Genomic DNA, 23,011 nt, shown 5'->3' with positions numbered 1-23,011 from the left:
TAGTTAATGGCAATAGCATTGCCACTAATACCACTGTGTGGAACTATTTTAAAGTACCCATGTAGAGTAGATAGGAAGGTATTCTGCTAATAACTGGCCCCAGACATATATTTCAAATTTAGTCACTAGAATACCCAAAGCCAGCTTTCTAAAAAGAAAGAGAACTGAGTTGGTGCTATGAATGTTTTCCTTCATTTTAATTCAAATTTATTGAGTATTAGCTCTATAGCTTTTCCTGTTAGAAGAGACTCAAAGCAATAAAAGATAAAATCCTTAATCTCTAGAATTACTGAATATTTTTAAGATTAAATTCTTTTTTTTTTTTTTTTTTTTTTTTTTTTTTTAGGTGAGTGTACATGCACTAGCCAGACAGAAACTAAGAGGCAGGGAGAGGGAGAAAGCACTCCCCAATGGGGTATGGACACATTGCGATTCCTTCTTTCTTTCTCCATCCTGTTGGGATTTGGGGCACCCATGCACACACGTTTAGCATATTTTCAAGCTCCTGAGACTAGAACTTGAACTATATGATTGGCCATGTAGGATCTGGCTCCCATAACCAGTAGGCTATGGAGCTAGCCCCAAAATTCATATTTTTAACTTCTTTTCTTACAGGCATTATTGGTGAAAGCCAGCAGAGTTAATGGTGCCCTAAGACACCTTCAAGGTGAGATCAAAGTACCAGGGAACATAATTCAATGGACACATTTGTCATTCATTGCTAATCATTCTGTTAAGATGACTTTTTAAAATGCCAACTTCTTTGTTCCTTATTTTTGCCACTGTGGTTCCATGAATCCAAAAGCTCTGAATAACTTGGATGCTCAAAGTAGGAAAAGCTTTGCATAATAGTCACTCAGTTCAGCATGAATAAGACAAAATTAGCCACAAAGCTTGAAGTTCTTCAATTATTTGAACTACCCAGGCTTTTATAACCATCATTTTACCCACGATTATTTTATACCAAACTACATAATAAGATAGCAGGGAACCTCAGATGTGACTCCAGCAGAGAAAAGACAAGTTGCATCCCAATTTATCAGGCACTCTGCTCCTTGTCCCCATTTTTTCCCTCCAATTTCCCAAATCCTTTTGGTTATCTAATTATTAACCATAGAATTTCTTAACACCTCATTTTTTTGCTTTGTATTTCATTCTACTTTTTGCTAAAAGTTTTTGTAAAACTTACAAGTTAACTGTTATTTAAAATTCCTTTAACAATATGGAACTTTCCTCAATCTGATAGGAATTCTTTAAGAATGAACTTTTTTTCCCCATTTAAGTCCTACTTCAACAAGTTCACTGATTGTAGATTTCTCTCACAAACAAAGATGAGGTATCAAAACCCAGACATCTCGAAAATAGCTTTTTCTTAAAGTCATTTAGAATCTGAGACTTTCTGCTCTGCTATGTCAAATTACCCAGTTTGGGAATAAGATTTGGTATAGGTGTAGGGAGATGGTAGTGAGGGGAGTAGTGGGGAGTAGTGGGGGGAATGGTAAGCAGTCTGTAAAATAAGAACTCACATTGTCCTCTGAAACTTATTATATATATATGTGTGTGTGTATATATATATATATATATATACACACACCAGGCACTCTGCTCCTTGTCCCCATTTTTTCCCTCCAATTTCCCAAATCCTTTTGGTTATCTAATTATTAACCATAGAATTTCTTAACACCTCATTTTTTTGCTTTGTATTTCATTCTACTTTTTGCTAAAAGTTTTTGTAAAACTTACAAGTTAACTGTTATTTAAAATTCCTTTAACAATATGGAACTTTCCTCAATCTGATAGGAATTCTTTAAGAATGAACTTTTTTTCCCCATTTAAGTCCTACTTCAACAAGTTCACTGATTGTAGATTTCTCTCACAAACAAAGATGAGGTATCAAAACCCAGACATCTCGAAAATAGCTTTTTCTTAAAGTCATTTAGAATCTGAGACTTTCTGCTCTGCTATGTCAAATTACCCAGTTTGGGAATAAGATTTGGTATAGGTGTAGGGAGATGGTAGTGAGGGGAGTAGTGGGGAGTAGTGGGGGGAATGGTAAGCAGTCTGTAAAATAAGAACTCACATTGTCCTCTGAAACTTATTATATATATATGTGTGTGTGTATATATATATATATATACACACACACACACACACACACACACACACACACACATTCTCCTATTTCCCAAGACTCCATCTCAGACACCTCTGTCTCAATGTTTGTAGTAAATTAATGATGATTTTCTCTGTTGCTTTGGTTAGGCAGCGTCTTTCGAAAAGGGGTTCCTGGGAGATAAATGCTCTAGTCCTTTTTCTTTTTCTACTACACACACACACACACACACACACACACACACACACAGAGAGAGAGAGAGAGAGAGACATATACACAGAGAAAGAGAGAACAACCTAGTATGAAGGAAATACACTTTGAAAACTACTTTCATTTTTCTCCTGTTTCTGTATATCTTAGAACACTAGAAATCTCTCAATGGAAAAAAAAAAAATCTGCTAGTTCACAGAATTTTAGAAACTGGGAGTGACCTTAAACATTATCTTGTCTAAATTTCATTTTATAGATAAAGTAAATGAAGACCTGACAAGTGTAATAGATTAGAGGTGTCCACCAATACTTTGCTATTTCTCCCACTGAGAGGTAGTCTCGTTCTTTCCCTCCCCTAGTGTCTATGATTGCTTTGACAAATAGACTACAGTGCAAGTAGCATTTTGCCAATTTCTGGACCAAGGCCTTAAGAGAATGGTAGCTTCTACTTCCTGTCTCTTGCTTGTTCTTGGGACTTTTCCTTTTAGAAACTAACGCATATTCTGTGGGAAGCCAAAGCCACATGGAGAGATCACTTATGTGGTAACAACCACAGCTAAGCCACAACAGACAACACCTGTGTGACTATGCCATCTTACATGCCCACGATGGGCACAGCTTCAGCGGCTCCATCCCCAGCCAATATCTGACAGCAATCACACAAGAAATCTAAGCAACCATGGATTAATGAGAGATAATGACAAATAGTTGTCAACCATAGATTAATGAGAGATAATGACAAATAGTTGTTTTAAGCCACTAAGTGTGGGGATGATTTGTTATGTAGTAAAAGCTCCCTCAAACTGAAAGTGGCTTAGACCAAAGTTTCTAAGTAATGCCAGAGTGAAATCATGCCAGACCTAGCATGATCTCATTGTAATACAAAGCGAACACAGAGTTAAATAAAACCTATTCTCGGTTTCTCAGTACTTGTTAATTTCAAAAGCTTTGCTTTTTCAATAGTCATATGGAGTAAAGAATTTTCTAAATCCTTAAATACTTAAAACAAATTCTTAGAGCTCTGCCTGCACTCTAGATCATCATTTGGAGAATAAATTAAGATGGCATTCTCAAGCACTCCATGAAGGCAGGAAATAACTCCTGTAATTAGGGAAAATTCTAGTTTAAGTAAATTAGGGAGGCTTCTTTGTTTCAGAAATGTAAAATATTTTTCAGAAATGTAAAATATCCAATAGAATCTATTGATAACACTTTTTTTTCCAAAACATTTTTGACCAAGGTGGCCTTCTTCACTGAGCACCTCATGAGTTGTTTCATAGAAACACTAAACTTAGAAACAGGAATAGGAATGCAATCTTGTGAAAGTAAAAACAAATTTTACCCTGAGAGTATTTCACAAAAAATAAAAGCTTCATAATTTGGTATACTTTCTGCTTAGAGAACACATTTTTAAAAAAGTTTGCTAGAGGGTGTGTGCACTCATGGGAGAAAGACAGAAAGAGAAAGCAATACTTCCCATGGGAGATGGTCATGCAGCAATCCCTCCCCACCATTTCTCTTTGGGGATTTTGGGCACATGCACATGCATCCAGCATGTTTTTTAAGCAGCCAGGTCCAGAACTTGAACTGATCAGTTGGTCATATGGCATCCACCTGCCTTAACTATCATGCCATTGGCTGACCCCCAAAATCACACTTTTTAACAAAACTTTGATAACTGTCAGAGACTATAATTAATCAGGTGCTTTTTATGACCTGTTCCTATTGCTTTACCCTCCTTATAGGAATAGTTAGTAAATATTTGAGGAATGAATACACAAAGGAACAAATAAAATTAGATATGTAATAAATAATTGAATCAATTAATTAAACATTATAAACCTGGAAATCAGCGCTAATTAGACTGGTTTGGGTTTTGTAATTTTATTTCCATATAAAGGAAATTGGAATTTTAACAATTTCCCTATGTCATAGAGTTCTTGGGTTGTTTTAAACGAGATTTCATATTTGGAGGTTTTAAAGTCAGAAATGGGGCAGTTTTAGAGCTGAGATTCTTCTGGCAATTATATATTCATCAACTCCTTTCATTTTCTGGTTGTAGAGATCAGGATTTAGAAAGAGAGTTTATACTGCAAACACAGTGGAAAACTCCTTCCCAGTGGATCCATATTAAAGATGTTAACATAGTCCTTTTTTTTAGTACATGTTATATCAAACTCTGTGATTCTAATTCAGGTGGTGATTATTTCTCACTTACAAGTTTTACAAGCAATTTGGACCACAAAAACATATTTTACTACACAGTTCATGGCTGGTATAGGAAAGTGTGGCAGTCAAAACACTTAATAACCAGATGGCATGGACACTTACAACCAGAATAGACATTGGCCATAAACAACTGGAGCAGCTGTACAGCAGAGCCAATAAATGATACCTGGTAAATTATCCTTTTCCCTCCTTGCTACTAGTTCCTGGCATTGTTTGTACTGTCATTTATATTAGAAATTTATTTCCATTCAGTATCGATCTTAGACTGTAGCTGTTAATAATTGTCATAACACAATAGGTTCCATTGTCTGTCTGTTGGGACTCTCAATACATCAGAGTCTCCTTCAACAATATGCCACTCAGCTCTGAAATCAAGAAGCATTCTCAAGTCTCCAGTTTTCAAACAGAGAAGATTGTAGTTTCGTCTTCTCCTCTTGCTCCTATTGGAACATGGGCCAATCTACTGCCCATCCTTGATTATCTACATATCTCTCCACTCCTATATATGCTACATTTTTGTTCTATAATCATATTACATAATTGAATATGATTTGAAAGACAGAAGGAGTAATATAGCCATGAAAAGATAGTAGAGGAAAAAAATGTAATGGCATGAGGTTATGTATTTAATACATTTAAGTTAGAATGGGAAGAAAATATTTGTGAGACTAAAGCAGAGTATCTACATTAAGCCAGTTCTTTTGTGTAGCTCTGATAAAATATGCATTAAAATATTAAATATAATTCCATAGTTCTCTCTAAATAAATTTCTTCTTTTGCAAGTATTTGAAGGGTAGCTTATACTCTTTGACATAGACATTCGTATATTACCTTGTCCCAATTCTGCTACATTTGCAATATGTTGTCCAAGTTTTGATTTGAGCACAATTCAACTGCAAATGGGGAATGAGTGCCTCATTCTCTTGGATTTAAAGTAGTTATAGTTCTAACATGCTTACCTCTACAAGCCTGTTGGTGTGTTCATGAAATATCGCAGCATATTCTTTTATTTCCTTTTCCCGGCCATTCTTAGCAGCTTCAATGAGAACCAGAAGTGGGACTGTCGTATCCAAGAAAGAGTCTGACACATGATCTATAATAGCCTTCCGGAGCTGAGGAGAAATAAAACATTAAGGGTTTTTTTTTTTTCCTTTTCCAGAAAATTCTTTATATTATTTCCCATTTTTATAATTTCAGTCTTTACAAAATTCATTTTATGTATTTAATGCATAATCTCTCAAATCATAATATTTAAGATATGTGTGCATGTTCCTTATAAACTGATACAAATAAAATATCCAGGAAAGAAATCATCCTGTGATATAGTTCTGTTGCTCAAAAGTCACTAATTTTTCTAAATTGTAATTAGCCTACAAGTCAGAATACAAATGATAATACTCCATATTTTCCTCAAAGAAATTACATTATTAGAATGTTTATGCATGTGTACAAATAGCAGTGTACATCTTGTATTTTTATAATTATAAAATTATAAAATGTTTTCTACCTTGTTTGAGGAACTGATGATAAATTTTGATTAGTTAAATTGTAGACTTCATGGTAATTAAACCAACTTTGATCACCGATTATGCCAGCTGATAACAGATTAATAGAGCAAGAAGAATAACAAATGAGTTTGATGTCCAATTTTCTTATGTTTGCATTAATTGTTCTTGCCCTCACACCTTAAATTATTAAACAACTATAACATTCTGTTACAATTACTCCTTTTAAATTAGATTACATGTAAGCTTATAAATGACAATCAGGCAATTACTCTACTCAGCAGATATTTTCTGAAACTTAAAACTGCATTGGCAAATTAATTCATTGTATTTATATAATATTGAGCCTTTTAATATCACAATATTCTGAAATGTTTTATTAACAATGTCAATGACTGTGCATGCTCTCAAAGGTTTTTGGGTCAATTGCCGCATTTAGTTTAATAGCCTCTATATGATAAAACAAAAGTAGCTATCCGACAAGAAAATTATAATTCTCCATTCATAAAAATTGTATTTTAGTACACATTTTAAACCAATAGACACTTAGCTTAGTTTTTTATTATGTGAGGACTATTAGTACATTTTCACAGGGCTAAATGATGGAGTTACATTTTACAAAAAGCATCACTTTTCTATAATAATTATAGAATAATAAATTATAATAACTACAGGTTTCTGGAAGAGAAATAACCACCCAAGATGATAGAGCTTGCTTGGAAGAGTTGTAAAATTTTTTGGCTAACAATAATTTCTCAAAGGCTGTAGAAAAATCCCCAAGGGGGACCAGCAGATGGCATAATAGTTATATCACTGGACTCCCACGTGGGCAAGCACAATTCAAGTCCCAGACCTGGTGGCTTTGAAATCGTGCCAGACATGTGTGCATGCATACCCAAGATCCTGGAAGGAGAATGGAGAAGGGATTGTGGCATGGCCATCTACCCTAGAGGGGTGATTTCTTGCTTTCTGTTTCTCTGTCTCTCTCTCTCTGTCTCTCTGGTGAGCACACATTCACTATAGCAAAAATCTCTCCCAAAAAAGAAAAGAAAAAAAAAAAAGAAAAGAAGAGAAAAATCCCCAAGGAAAAATTCTGTTTAGCATGCAGACAGGCAGATTACTAAATGGCAACTAATTAATATTTATTGAGCACTTATTAGCATAGAATGCAGAGTGCTAAGGGGTTACCAGCATAGGGAAGACTTTAAATGATTAAATAATGTGTTTACTGTCTACAGGGAGCAGACCGGGAAAACCAGGCAAGAGGTCAGGAGTTAGAATTGAGCTGGCAACTACAGATTCTTTTAGATATGTAAGATATGTAATTTACATATTCTATATATGTACATTTTAGATATATAAGGGGAAAGTAGACAAAATTTCTGAGAGATGGGACAGTTTTCACTGACCACACTATAATCTATCCTTTCCTTCTTTCATCTGTAACTGACATGTAGAAGGGAAACTGAGAGGAAATCTAAACTAGAGATATGCCATTAAAAGCCAGAATAGAGGAGGTAACTCAAGCCAAAATATAATGAAACCATTACAGAGGAAGACACAAAGTGAGGAAATGTCCAAGAATAAAAATCTTATGAAACACTACCATTTATGGGAGTCATGCGGATAGAAAAGTGGGGCCTAGAAAGAGACTGAGATAATGGCCAGGAAACAAAGAGAACATAGGACCCAAACTGAAATACATACTTTCCAATAAATCTGTGTGTCAATGCTCTCCAAATGTCCTTATCCTACCAAACTTAATTATCACACTCACCTCATTGACTGGTTGAATCTTCTTTTCTGAGTATTCGATTTCATTCCATTTAACAAATATTTCTGAATACACTCTTCTCACCTTTCTACCAAGAGTAAAGTACTCTACTATCAAGATGGAAATTCATGGTCCCTTATAATCTAGTAAGAGTCATTAAATTTTACACTAAAGGAAAACCAGGAGACTCACAGAGAAAAATTAAATTAAAAATATACACACATATACGTGTGTGTGCCCCATGGTCTAGAGGTTAAGGGAGCTAGATCTCACGTGGCTTACTGTATGTTTCACGTCCCATTGTGGCAACTTGAAAAACACACTGGATGCATGTGTATGAACGCCCAGGGGCCAAGAGGATAGAGAAATGAAGGATAAGGAATTGCGGCATGAACATACTCTCTTTCTGTTTCACCAACGCTTTGTGATGACCAATGGCAAGTTAAAATTATATTAAATTAGATTATAAAGAGAAGTTAAATAATAGCTATAATTTTAAAAATACAAGAGGACTTGTCCACTGGCTATGACCATTAAGAGATTATTCTTCAATTACCTCTTGGTGAGAATAGTTTCAGTGGAAAAGTAGAAGCAGATCTACTGCCATGGTTTGAAGAGTCAATGAGAGACAAAATAGAGACCATAAGTATAAACTCCTATTTCTAGCAGCTTGATTATAATATGATGAAACAAGACTTGGTGTTAGCTATATTGAGACAAGTGTTGAACAGACTGGCATAAATTCACATCAGCAACTATACCCAAAGTATCAGATTGTCTTCTTGTACTTTTCAAGAGAAAAAAAAAAAAAAAACACTTACTGATTTATTACCAAACCAAAAATCTAGAGAGATGGAGAATAACATAATTATTGTTTCATACTCTGCAAACATTTCATACATTTTAAAAAATTATTTATTTAATTTTACTTATTCTTATTTTTTAATTTGACCAGAGAGAGATGGGGGTTGGGGTAGGGAGAGGGAGTGAGAAGGCAAGCCATCAAGTATGGAACTCGAACTATGGTTGGTATGTGGAAGTCCAGTAACTTAACCACTATTCCACCTGCCAGCCCCTTGTGCCAACTTTTGTAATATTTTTTTTCTTGCCAAACATCAAAAGGAAATGGCTAGAAATCAGTGACTTGTGGTGAATGTGTGAAACTTTTAAGAAATAGCATGTAGTAAGTAGGCAGGGAGGTATCTCTCCCTCTAAAAGTATCTAATTCATACAAATAACAAACATAATTAACTCATAATTAACTCATTTTCTCACTAGCCCCTGCATGACTTGTTGATCCCTGATTATGGACTACAGTAGAGGCTTTTGGTTCCTTACCTATCATTCTCTGAACCCATCTCTGATTTCAGCTGTTACCATGAGAAAAGTTTTGTGTCCTCTGAAGCCATCCCATTCTGCCTCAAGGCCTGCTCCAAGTCTCTGAGATTCTCAGCCCAAGTATAAACAGAGTTTGAAAGTTCTGGAGAGTCCATACCACTGGGGCAAACATGGACCAAAAGGGATAGGAACTTATGGATAAAATTCCTTGCCTTCATCCATTGGTCAGACAATTCTGGAAGACATTCTGTTGGTTCTCAGTGGTCTTCAAGCTCCTATTGCCTCTAGCAGCAACCTCACTATCATATCCTTTTCTCCTTCCTTGACTCAATTGTCTTCTTCTGTTACATTAGCTTCTAGGAGTTACCTCCCAAATAAGCTCCCTACACTAAGAAGCCAGTCTAAACTCTGCTTTCCATCTAAAACAGATACATTTGGTGTTAATGATGACTATTCACACACCATGTAGCAGACTCCAGCATCTTACATAAACTATTCATTGTAGATCAGATTCTGCCCCCTCTACTTTACACACCACTGGCTTAGTTCTGCCATGCCTTGTATGATGCTGACTGCAAGAAAGGAATTATTATGAGGTAGGACTAGCAATGCAGATAGGGGCAAGATATGGAAGGACTAGAATGTTATGCTAAGCAATTTATATGTTCTGATATATTCACACGTTTTTTTCATTAAGTTGCACACTCATCTATACCTATGTATAATACTTAAGTAGCCCAGTAGCATAATCCATTTCTTTTATTTAGGAAATACACAAAGTTAAAAGAAGAATCCAATATGCCAGTGTAGAAAATAAGCCATAGAATTAAAACGTGAAGTTAGCAGGAGGCAAATAGACATCAGAAGTAGGTATTTTCAATAAATTTCTGTTTGTGGCCAAGCATGAAAGATGTCAGAATGAAACCAAACCGAGAAGCATTCCACCTCTTCTCACTACAATTTAATAAAAGACTTTGAGATATCAGTGTTTCCATTTCTCACTGATGTAAGTGGTTTGGGAACTCAAATAAAATATTTCTCTACAGTTGAAACTCAAAGTGAAAGCTCTATGTGATAACTGCAAGAAGCCCTACTACACTACCAAATAAAAACATCGAATGAAACTGTGAGAAGAAAATGGAAAGAGAAGACAGTGGTTTAAAAAACAATCATCCTCAGAGAACTAGGAACTTTTATATTTGTGTCTATTAATGCCATTTTAAGTTTAAGTCAAATAGAAAAATATGATTTTCAATTGACTAATAGAAATTAAATCAACTAATAATTAAAACATTTTATAACTACCATGTCAATTTAATGGAACTTGTCTCATGTGGATACTTAATCTTATTTGATGAAGAGGATGACGACTATAAGGTGTAAGAGCCTATATATTTCTTCCTGAGTGTTGCACGAGTATGACCAATAAGGAGAAAAGATTTATCTAACAACTCAGCAACTAAAGAATCAATCAAGCTTTTATTCTGTTAGTATTTTGTTTTCTTTTTTAATTGGTTGTAAGGTGCACACACTCATCAGGAAGAGATGGGAGGGAGGATGCCCAAGTCACAATCTCTTCTTCTCCATTTGGGTTTTGGTCATGCATGCACTGGCACCCAGGATGTTTGTCAAGCAGCTAAGTCTGAAACTCAAACCACACAGTTGCCCATGTGAGATTCAGCCTCCTTAACCAGCTACTGGTGGGCCCATCTGTTAGTTTGTTTTTACAAAAATCCTGTTTTATATTAATCCCATTTTACTGTTTAATGAAGTAAAGGGTGTTTAAAAGTCTTCCTTCAATATTGAGAATTCTAATAGGCATGTAATTCTCAAATGAATAAAGGGAATAGTGGCTAACATAAGAAAATGTAGATTTTATAAAGCATTCAAAACAAGTGATAGGGAAGACAAAAATTATGGTGAAATCAGTATATCAGGCACCAGGGGTGCTGAAAGCAAATAGAACACTATCCCCAGTCCTTGGTATGGTAGCTACAGACATGAACTAAAATTGAATGAACCTAGGTTTGAACTGTGGTTTTAGAAGTTAGCTGGGTAATATTCTATAAGTTAATTCACTTGAGAGATTGAGATAATACTATAACACTGTTTCTTGTTTTGAGGATAAAAATCAATAATATAAAGAATACATTTGTAGGAAGCTTTAGAAAGCATTTACTAAATGAGTGAGGTTGTCATAACTATCATTATAAGGACCTAAAATCCAGTGGGAAGAAAATCCATTAGAAAAGAAAAAACAAAATACAAGCAGAATATGATCATGGTTATAATGGAAATACACATGCTGTAAGGACTCAGGAAGAAAAAAATTAATTCTAACTGGTGAAGTAGGAAGTTTGATGGAAGAAGTAGCATTTGCACTAGACTTGAATTTACTCAGTTGATTAGGGGCTGGGTGGGGAGAGTAAGGGGAGTGAGTAAACAACGCACCAAGTGAACAAGTCATATATACAAATATGTAAGTCTCTTTGAAAGAGAAGTGATGGACACTTTGGTGAATACTAAGTAGATTCTTTAGTCTGAGAATGGGTTAATATATTGGTGTGGTAGGAGGAACTAAAAAGGAACATTGGGAATAATGGGGATTGGAGGCAGGTGGCAACATAGTAGTAATGCATTTTGTCCCATATGAGGAAGGGCTGAGATCAAGTCCTGGGACCTCTCTGAGCATCCTGGGCTTATGTGAGTATGCCTGTGATCCAGATCCAGCTGGTAAATACCGATAAACCATGGCATAAGGACTCTGTTGGGGGTGACTGTCTCTCTGTTTCTTTCCCTCTCATGGAAGAAATAACTCAGTAAACAAAAGAAGATAGAAATAGAGAAGGAGAAGAAGAAAAAGAATGATAAGGATTAGGCCAGCTACAGTAGAAATGCAATTTTCTGTGGTGCTAACAGCACAAGGGAAGGTTCTGATTTTGTGTCTCAGTCTCCCTATATACACCAACATACACACACATGCCTGTGATCCTGGCTGGCTGAGGTCAGAGGCAGATTATGACAGGAAGAACCTGTTGGGAGTGCCTATCTCTGATTCTCTGCGTGTCTCTATCTTGCTCTCAGAAAACAAACAAATAAACTTAAAAATACATAAAGTGGGATTAAGTCAGGGCCAGATCACAGAGAACCTAGAATACCATATCAAGAACTTTGTTTTCTCTCTAGTAAAACAACTAAGAAAGTCACAAATGAAGAAATTAAAACATATACAATATCATCTTCTAGAATATTCCTTCTTCATGCCACAAAATACATCATTTTAGATACTTCTAAGCAATCTGTCTTTCCTCAAGGAGGGAGTTCAGTCATTCTCTGAACTAAAGCTAAAATGTTTCTGCATCTTTGATGAAAAAGCCATAGTTAAGAAAATGGATAAATGTTGAATGGACAGTAAGATGGCCTCTGATTATGTTTTACTAGAGCAAGAGATATAAATTAAACATTTTCCAAAGAAAATGTTTTAAGGGTAGGGCATTTTTGTTCCTATGAGAAAGAGTTTATGTAAGACGCTTAACACTTTGCAAGAATAAGAAGAGGGTGCAGATAACTTATGTTGGTTTATTAACTAATCTTTTTACCACCCAAAGTATAAACATCAGGATGTAAAATTAAGTACTGAGAAGAAGGAGGGCAAGTGAGGATAATGAGAAAGAATCACAGCAACTAACCTCACCAACACTGAAGAATATATGTCTCTAAAGACAGGTTCTAACAGTTTCATCCCTTCCTGTAGACACATGCCACTTCTGCAAGAGATAGGGCTTCTGGCTGCTCCTATTGACATGCTCCTGTGACTGTTTTGAGCTATAGAATATGAAGGACACAGTATTCTGTGACTTTGGAGCTCAGACATTAATACAGCCTGGCAGATTCCATCTTTTCTGTCTTGGTACGGAGAACCCTCATAAAGGAAATCAAGCCTCCTCTGTCAGAGAGAGAACACATTGAGGAGGCCTTGAATAGAGAAGAAGAAAAAGAGAAGAAACAGGAAGAAGTACTTTGGTCACAATAACCTAGCCCTGAACTCAGCCATGGTGCCTGTTTGTCTGCAACTCCTTGGGAAACTACAAGTGAAAACAGGAAAAAATGGCCTTGCTGACCAACTTCAGCTAATCCATGGAATCAGAAATGAAATCACAGTCACTGTTGTTTGTGGTACTTTGTTAAACATTAATGGAAACTTGAAACAATAAAGATGTTGGCCTGGAAAACCATAGAAAATTTTTATACCTCTAATACACAACAGTTCTCCACAAGCTGAGAGTATCTCTTTAGTATGAAGAAAAGCGTCAATAATCCCCAATGCTATTCCTATATCTCACTTATGGTAATGATGTAGAAACACAAGTAGGATTACAAAATGAAATATAGAATGTCTGCTTAAATTTGAATTTCAGATAACACGACTTTTAAAAAAAAATATATAAGTATGTCCCATGCAATATTTGGGACATAATTATACTAAAACATGTTTGTTGTTAATCTGAAATTCAAATTAAACTGGGGCTCTTGTGCTTTTATCTGCTAAATCTGGTAATTCCACACACAAGAAGTAGCTTTTTCTTGATTTTTTTTTTAAATAATGATTCTAAAAGCTCTGGAGCTATAAATATAATGCACTCTTTATGCATAAGTTTATTGAAAGCAATATATTAAGGAAGAAAGTGACAGGAATGAGAGACACAATTGTTGATAGCTGAGAAACAACTTTTCTAAGTCCTAGGAGGAGCAGATGAGCTAGAAATCCTCAAAAAGACTGAGAAAGAAAATTATATGATAAAGAGAGTGGGTAGTTCTGAGGGTAGGAGTTTCTGAATCCTGGTATAGGTTCTCCCTCAATGTTCCTTCCTCCTTAGGCAGGTCATCTCACCACAATGGCCTACTCTCTCATCAGCATCCTAAGACAGGTTGTGCTGAGTTCTATTCAGCTCTTACATTCTTTGATTCTTAGTACTGATGATAGAAACAGAATTCACATTAAGGCTATAAAGTTGAGAACTTGGGATTTTCTTGGAGTTGAAAATTGTATTTTTACACAGCAAATATTAACTGGCTGGAGAATCTTTATTTACTTATTCCATTTCCAAATCTACTTTTGAATTAAAAAATTGCTCAGCCATTTTACTAAATCTTCCCATTAAGCTACAATAAGATATTGTGTTCAAAGCTTATGGTTGGGAAGTCTACAGGTGGCGTGATGGTAAAAGGCACTGGACTCCCACATGGCCAACCATGGTTTAAGTCCTGGACCTGGTGGCTTGTTTTCTCGCTTTCTCTCTCTCTTTCCGCCCCTCTCTGGTCAAATTTTAAAAATAAACAAATATATAAAGTTAAATAAAATAATTCTTTTTTAAAAAGCTTATGATTGGACTCTCTCTCTATCACTCTGTTCCTCTCTGGTCATATTAAAATAAATAAATAAAGTTAAGTAAAATAATTCTTATAAAAAATGGGGCCAGGACCAACAGTTAGCATAATGGCTATGTCACTGGACTCCCATGTAGTCGACCGTGATTTGAGTTCCGGACCCGGTGACTTAAACTCACACCAGGCACGTGTGCGTGTGTGCCCAAGATCCCGAGAGAAGAATGGAGGAGAAGGGATTGCAGCATAGCCATCTCCCCTGGGGGGTGATTTCTCGCTTTCTGTCTCTCTGTCTCTGTCTTTCTGGAGAGTGCACGTGCCCTATAGCAAAAACCTCTCAAAAAAATAAATAAAATGGGGCCAATAGGTGGCGTGGTGGTTAAGGGTGCTGGACCCCCACATGGCCAACCACGGTTCAAGTCTGGGACCTGACGGCTTGATTTCTCACTTTCTCTCTCTCTCTCTCTCTCTCTCTTGCTTCCTCAATCTGTCCCTCTCCAGTCAAATTAAAATAAATAAATAAAGTTAAATAAAATAACTCTTTAAAAAAAGCTTATGGTTGAAAACCCTTTTGCTCCTCTTTTATGAGTTCATGGTGACTAGCTTTAAGCTGTATATGAAAAAGAACTCTGGTTATTAAACAGTGGAAAGGAAAAGGAAGTAATCTTTGAAAATAGCAAAGTTTTAACATTTCTGAAAAAAAAAAAAAACCGAACTTCTGGCCCCAAACTGGACTTCAGTATAATTTAATAAAATCTTTTCTAACCCTATGTTCTTGCTGACCTAAAGTTTAAAAGTAGCCTATTTTAAAAAAGAACTAAATTTTTGAAGCATCCTGAAAATAATGGGAAGGGGGGAATTGGTAGAGTCTCTGAATTACTAGCTGCTGCTAATAACTTGAATTATATTCAGTTTTTAATGTACCGGAATCAATTTACCAGAATTCTCTGAAGACTTACTATGAACCAGGCACGATATGCATTGTATTCCATCCTCATATGCCTATTGTTGATTATTAATTCCATAATGTAATTCCAGAAGATCAGAGAGATGAATTATGTGCCCAAGATTCCACAACTCATAAGGAAAAAGCCAGGTTATGAATGTAATTCTGCCTGACACTAAGGCACACAATCTCTTCCATTTTATTTTTTGCCACAAAACTGTTTGAATCCTACAAATGTGAAAGGCATATATTTATTCTTCTTGTTTTCTGTTCTAAATTCATTTTAAAAGAACAAAAACTATAAATACATATTGCAGCAATGAATAAAAGTTTTAGTTTGTATGTGTGTTCCTATCTCTTTGTCTCCTTCTTCCCTCACCTGTCTGCGAAGATCTCTTGTCTTCTTGCACATGTTGTCTATTGCAATATTCAGGGTATTACTCCTTTCTTTTTTTCCAGCCTGCAAGGAAGAAAAAAATGAATTAAGCAATGGTATAAACTCACTATTTATCATTTAGCAATTTGCTTTCTAAATTTCCTGAAAATAACAGCTTGAAAATTCAAGAAGAGATTTCAAAACCACTATGATATTGCATATGATTCATAAGCATTTCACTTAAGACTAAGTAGAATGGTGATTAAAGCTCACATCATTTTCCTCTTTAAATCCCTGTAATATTTCTGATAGAGCGTGGTGTTGTATTCAATGTGGCAGAAGACAGAGCATTATCTCCATGAAACTCTGATATTCATTCTTAACAAGTCAACTTCTTAACCGCTAAGCATGCAATTAGCTTAAAAGCATTAGATGCCCAATTTGTCAACTTCTGTGGGAGTTGCTGAAGTCATTTTCATGGTGTATTGTGTAAGTTATGCAGAGCCATATTGGAGTTTTTCTAAACACTAAATAAAATATGCAGTGCAAATTCATACAATTTGCAAAAGTTGACCACAATTTTAGCTGACAATATTCCAAGAACAATTTGTTTCAAGTAAGAACTGGACGCTGTTTTTGGCTCTTTAAAATAATATGTGCAACACCTTTTCATTCTCTGAGCAGACAGTTCTCTCTGTTATATCCTTAACCTAAATCTGTAGGCTATTAAGCACATAGAAAGTCACCTTGGTTGGTATTTTCTACATCTTATTTTTGTAGGAGACAACTGGATTGCATCTAATCATACTTTTTTCAGTGATATAGCTTGTATAAAAGAGATTGGAAAAAATCATGATCTGATTCAGCTTTAGGAAAATTGCTGCTATTTAAATTAATAAACTGAAAAGGGCTCTTGAGAGGAGACCTTGAATATCTGGAAGGCAAGTTTAAGGAGCTGACAGTTTAGGGAGTTTACAACATGGATTCCATGATAAAGGACACAGGCGAAGTATAAACTATCGGGAAGCACATCAGGCACTATCCCCAATATCCAAACTCTTACAAAACCAATAACTCCAAGTTGAAAGAAATTCAAGATGATCTGTATTTGTTCTTACATACTTTTTAAGACTTATCTCCCACCATATCTTCTAAAGTACTGCTCTTTACAATAGTGCATTTCTATGCTTTTCTATGCCTTCCCCCCAAATTCAAATATTCATATGACTTCAAGAGCAACACCCCAATAACACCTGTAAAAATCCTACTTGTTTCTCAGTAGTTTCCACAAATAATTCCCCCAGTGATCCTGCTAAAAACTAAACCCTGAACTTTCCTCATTCCAAAAGTATTTTCAAGATTTCCTGATTATGCTCATTTTATTTCTGTGCATGTTCATCACCTTAATAATACTGGTAGAATCTTGATATTGGTAAGCATATCTTGATTTTGAAAATGTTCAACAACTTACATAGGACTTATTGAACAGAATTGACTCATTTATAAATAAACAACTTGATTCAAAACATAGCATAGTTTTATTAGGAGCCTACTATATGCCAGGAAAGTGTCATACTAAAATGTGGAATAAATTTTAGCATTTTGCCCTGAAGGCATGGTAAAAATCCTCTGTCAGTTGAGGAAGCTGTAATCACCAGGTCAATTAGACCTGGCTTTTCCTCAGCAGGGATGCTAGTGATATCTATAGTGTGAAAAATGACCATCATTTGAGACCATCCTATACTACAAACTGTTCAGCATCCGTAAACCAAAAACCAATATATTTCAATACCAACTCCTAGGTACTATGTCAGCCAAAACTTGGCACCAAACATTTCCAACTGCCTCTTAGGGGGAGACTGAAGAAAACCACTAACCCTAGTGAAAGAAGAGAGTAAAAAGGGGGACAGAGATAGGAGAAATTGAGGTTAGGTCATTTCAATGACTACAACTTAAATTTTGGATACCAGAGAAAAGGTAGCAGAAACCCACATGAAAGCTGTGGCTACCTTTAAATCTCTTACTCAGCATTCTCCACGCTAGTAGCAAAGACTTGTGGAGAGTTTATTCAGGCCTCTATAGGACAATGCCATAAACAGATATACAAGGGGCTATAAAAACATTTCTAATTTTACCCACATAACCTAGCCCTTATTCTCCAACTTCATGCAGTATTAGTGCTTGGTTATTTATCTTTCTACTTCATGAAAGCAGAGACAGTCACAAAGGGGAGGAAATGGAACGCACCAGAAACCTAGCTCCTGGTAACTCCACCCCCATACACATACACTGTGGGTATCAGGAATAACATGGGAGACTCCTGTGGTGCTGGCTATAAAAACTCACTAGCTTCTGTGGTGTGATTCATCGGAACAACTAAAACATGTCAGCCTTCCCAGAGCTAGCAACAGAGGCACACAAAACTTTAATAAAGGATGACAGGAGATGACAGCATGAAGAGATTTAATAAGGATTATAAAGATGATTTCCAAATTTCTACCCAGAGCTTAAACTTAGTTTAAAATGTTTCATTGGGTCAAAGACATTTTGTTCTGTAAATAATAATAAACAGTCCTTATCATTACAGGAAGTATAAAATTTTCCCTTTTTCCTTTATTTTCTCCCTCTCCATCAGCCATCCCCCAACCACCACCACCTTTCTCCTTTTTCACCTCCAGTCTTTTATTGGACCCTTGCTCTATTTATCCAGATTTATTTGGCTTCCATCAAGCCATTAATGCCTCTTTATTCTTTTTGCATGGCATAAAAATAAATACAGCAAGAAGAAATAGCCTCATCCTGCTTAAAAGCCTTCATTCCTTCTGTTTTCAGAGCCTTAAATCATCAAACAATGAACTGGGACTAAAGGAGAATTTTGAGTGCTGAGGTAAGGAATAGAAAGAGTAAGATATTAAAACACGACCACAGATAACATTCAGAACCTGCCTAAAACCTAAGTGCTCAGAAGAGAGGCTGTTCCTTAAAGGAATCCTTGACAGGAGCCATCATTAAGTCAGCGCAGCCCTGCTAATGGAAAAGGGGCCATGTATAGTAGAGTGTCAGAAAAGACACTGAGAAAGGATGGCACAGATCAGCGGAGGATAGGGAAGCAGTCACATTCTTCATCAGTAAATAAACAGCCAGGAAAGACTTCATTGACAAGAACAGTACTAAGCACAGAGTTAATTCAATAAAATTTCATTAATTGTGCATCATTATTGCATATTATAAACACTGCCCCAATGTGGTCCATGGTTATATTCGTATAATCTTAACTAAGAGTATTGCCATCAATTTTGCCTCACCATCGCTCCCACATAATTAAACACAGTTAATTGCACTCTCTTTTATGGTTCCCTTAAGCTGCCCACACATTTGGTAAAAGTTTCTTTATAAATAAATTCTCCTTGAGTTATCCTAATCTCAGTGTTCCATCTGTTTCTTGTCAGGACCCTGCTGGAAAGAAAAAAATCCTAACATTCTGCTGTCCAAAACAGGAGTCAGTAGTTGTATGCAGCTATTTAAATTGAAATGTAAATTAGTTAAAATTAAATGACATTAAAAATTTGATTCCTCAGTTCCTCAATTTAAAATGCCTGGTAGCTACATATGTCTAGTAGCTACTTATTGTACCCCACAGATTTAGCACATTTCCATTATTACATGAAGATCTACAGGACAATGTTTCCCTAAAACACATCTTTATTTATGTATTCCAATATACAACGAGTTCTGACTTTTATGCAAGTCACCTTCCAATTAGATGAGAATAACATAGTGAGCAAGAAATAAAAAATCCCCAAGACCAGCAGGTAGCATAATGGCTATGTCGCTGGACTCCCATGTAGTTGACCGCAGTTCGAGTTCTGGACCTGGCAGCTTAAACTCAAGCCGGGCGCATGTGCATGCGTGCCCAAGATCCCAAGAAGAGAGTGGAGGAAAAGGGATTGCCGTGTGGCCATTCCCCCTGGGGGGTGATTTCAAAGAAAAAAAGAAATAAAAAAATCCCCAACTCAAGGTGTTTATTCTCTAGCAGAGAAACTTGAGGTCTAGTTATGCTCCTCCCGTTCTCCAAAACCCTTCACTCTATCCACATTGCTGATGAAATTAAGAATGCACTCTTGATCATGCATTCAAGGCCTCCAATGATCTGCTCCCATATTTACTTATCAAATATTAATGAGATATCTGCATGGGTCCTTTTTATTCTGGGCAACACAATCACAACTCAGCAATCTTGGGAACCAGCAGTTAGCGTAATGGCTATGTCGCTGGAATCCCACGTAGTCGACCGCGGTTCGCATCCTGGACCTGGTGGCTTAAAACTCACGCCGGGTGCGTGTGCGTGCGTGCCCAAGATCCCAAGAGGAGAATGGAGGAGAAGGGATTGCGGCGTGACCATCCCCCCTGGGGGGTGATTTCTCGCTTTCTGTCTCTATGTCTCTCTCTGTCTGTCTGGCGAGCACACATGCCCTATAGTGAAAACCTCTCCAAAAAAATAAATAAATAAAATTTAAAAAAATAAAAACAATTCAGGAATCTTGCTCGTATAAAAATCTCCTTTCTTCCCTATTGCCTCCTACTTTTCTGATTATAGACATCTTTCAAGATGCAACTCAATAATGATTTTACACAGAGCCTTTTTCATCTTCATTTGGAATTAGTCTCTTCCATGACACCTTCTTAAACTTCCTGTACTTCATTTATACTACTTGGTTTAATAAACAGTCAATATATTCAATAAACCTTCGTTATTTACTGCATGCCAAGAATAATAGTAAGGACCGCTGATACATTAGAACTACTGCCCACCTTTGAGGAGCATATATCTAATGACAGAAATAAACAAAGACACAGTATTTCATAAAGGTCCCTGGGATAGCACATCCACTGCTGAGAACTGTATTCTCATTGAGGATGAAAGAATTCACAAGGAAGCACAATTGAGCATTGAAGGATATGTAGGAGTAAGCCAGATGAAGATGAGAGAAAAGCCTATCATGGGGAACAGGGATATCCTGAGAAAAGGCAAACATCCTTAAAGAAGATTTGGTAACCAGCATCAAAAGTTTAAGGAAGAGGCCTGATCCTAGTGCTCTTTAGCACACTAATAAATTAGGTTGATTCAGTAGACATTTGAGTGCCGTAGAAGGTAAGAGAGTGGTGTAGTCAGACCATTCTCTCAAACTGAATGGAGTCTACACAATGTATTTGAGGAGTTTAGACAGAAACAGGAAAAAGATTTTGATGGTCACAGCAAGAGTCTACAAGAAAGATGGAAAATGTTGACATTAATGCATTGGCAGTCAGGAAAGGAAAAGCAACTGTCTTAAGGACTTTATGAGCAAACTGGCTAGGATGATGACAGGCAGATGCTCACAGATGAAGAACTAAACAATTTAGGGTGATGTCCAGGTTTGCAGCAATGATATCTGGCTAGATATCAATGATTCCACCTTCATGGGGAAAACCAGGTCAAGACGAGGATGATTTCAGCTTTGGAATTGCTAAAGGGCTTGTGGCAACCTCGCTTATTAGCACTTCTCCTATGATTAATGCCTAACCTGCATGCATCCTTCTCAGTAGACCATGTGAACCCTGATGGAGAGAAACCTCTTACACATATATTGTCCCTCCCAACATCTAGTACACTGCTTTGAATTCACTAAGAGCTCCAAAGTTATTTGTTGAATAAACAGAGAAATGAAAGAGGCAAATCTTATTTCTGGGCCTTAATTTCCAAACTATAAAATAAAGGTTTACCTCAAATTGTTCCTACATTCCTTTCTAACTTTAAAATTCTAGAAAAGGGCTATGTTCTCTAAAAAAGAAGAATTATACAATAAATGTTACTTTAATTGCACAATTTCTTGCATAAACAGCCATTAAAAGTGTGTTGAAACATGTGTGTATAATATAAGCCTGAACAGTACAAATAAAAGGAGATGTCTGATAGGAAAGCAATGATGCTCACCTCAGAAAACTATAAAGCCTTTGGACCAGCAGTTAGTGTAATGGCTATGTTGCTGAACTCCCACGTAGTCGACTGTGGTTCGAGTCCCGGACCCAGTGGCTTAAACTCACTCCAGGCGCATGTGCGTGCGTGCCCAAGATCCCGCTAACTGCTGGTCCCTCACTTTCCTTCTTTCTTTCTCTCTCTCTCTCTCTCGCTCTCTCTCTCTCTCCTCTCTCTCTCTCTCTTCTCCCTCTCCCCCCCCCTCTCTATCTCCACGTGTATCTCTCTCTGGTCAAATTAAAATAACTAAAGTTACATAATAATTTTTTTTAAATATTTTTAAATTTGTATTTGTTCATTCATTTTATTTTAATTTGACCAGAGAAAGAGTGAGAGAGAGAGAGAGAGAGAGAGAAAGTGAAAAAGCAAGACACCAGGTCTGGGACTCAAACCATGGTCAGCCATGGGGGAATCCAGCATCCTTAACCATCATGCAAACTGCTGGCCCCAAGTAACACTAGTTTAAGATTATCATAAGGAATAAAGAGAGAAAAGGATATACAAATTCTGGCAAATATAAGAGCTCAAGAAATGTTAGCAATTATTATTGTATTCACCATTAGTGTCACTAGTGCTAACACTTGCACACTATACCTGGTGGTTGATTTTCCAAACACTAACTCCTTATCTTGGAATGGTCTCATCTCTTCTTGTTCAACAGGAAAATTCTTAATTCGTCATTTAAGATTTACTCAATTTCCTCATTCACCATATTTCTTTTACTGACTCTATTCAACCTCATCATAAAAAATAAAAATTACAAATCCTCTCACTTGTGTTTCCACTAATTTCTTCAAGTATTTTGACCATCGCACCTCTGAAACTTTTATATTTATATATATACATTCTCCCTCACCTTTTAAATTCTTAACTCTATGATTTTAGTATACACTATTATCTCTGGTATTTAAAATAGCTGTGGATAAAATTAATAAGTGAGAACACATAACCACACTTTTTATTAATAGTAACATTCAAATTATTTCATAAATAAAATCAGTGTTTATATATATATATATTTTTTTAGAGATTTTCACTGTAGGGCGCGTGCACTCGCCAGACAGACAGAGAGAGACATAGAGACAGAAAGCGAGAAATCACCCCCCAGGGGGGATGGTC

The 23,011-nt window shown here is 36.3% G+C and overlaps 1 protein-coding gene across 1 annotated transcript in view; it reads right to left on the bottom strand.

The window, feature by feature from the left end:
• CTNNA3 (catenin alpha 3) overlaps positions 1-23,011 on the bottom strand; it is a 1,606,653-nt gene that overhangs the window by 684,315 nt on the left and 899,327 nt on the right. Inside the window, exons 8-9 of the mRNA XM_014587961.1 lie at positions 15,880-15,960; positions 5,512-5,664 (exon numbers count right to left, since the gene is read on the bottom strand). Of these exons, the coding sequence (XP_014443447.1) occupies positions 5,512-5,664; positions 15,880-15,960 (234 nt within the window). The remainder of the gene's footprint in view (positions 1-5,511; positions 5,665-15,879; positions 15,961-23,011) is intronic.

This window comes from Tupaia chinensis, unplaced genomic scaffold (assembly GCF_000334495.1).
Source record: "Tupaia chinensis unplaced genomic scaffold, TupChi_1.0 Scaffold000250_1, whole genome shotgun sequence".
Taxonomy (NCBI): Eukaryota; Metazoa; Chordata; class Mammalia; order Scandentia; family Tupaiidae; genus Tupaia; species Tupaia belangeri.
Note: the sequence above shows the minus strand (reverse complement) of the source record. Positions and strands in the feature narration are given on the sequence as shown.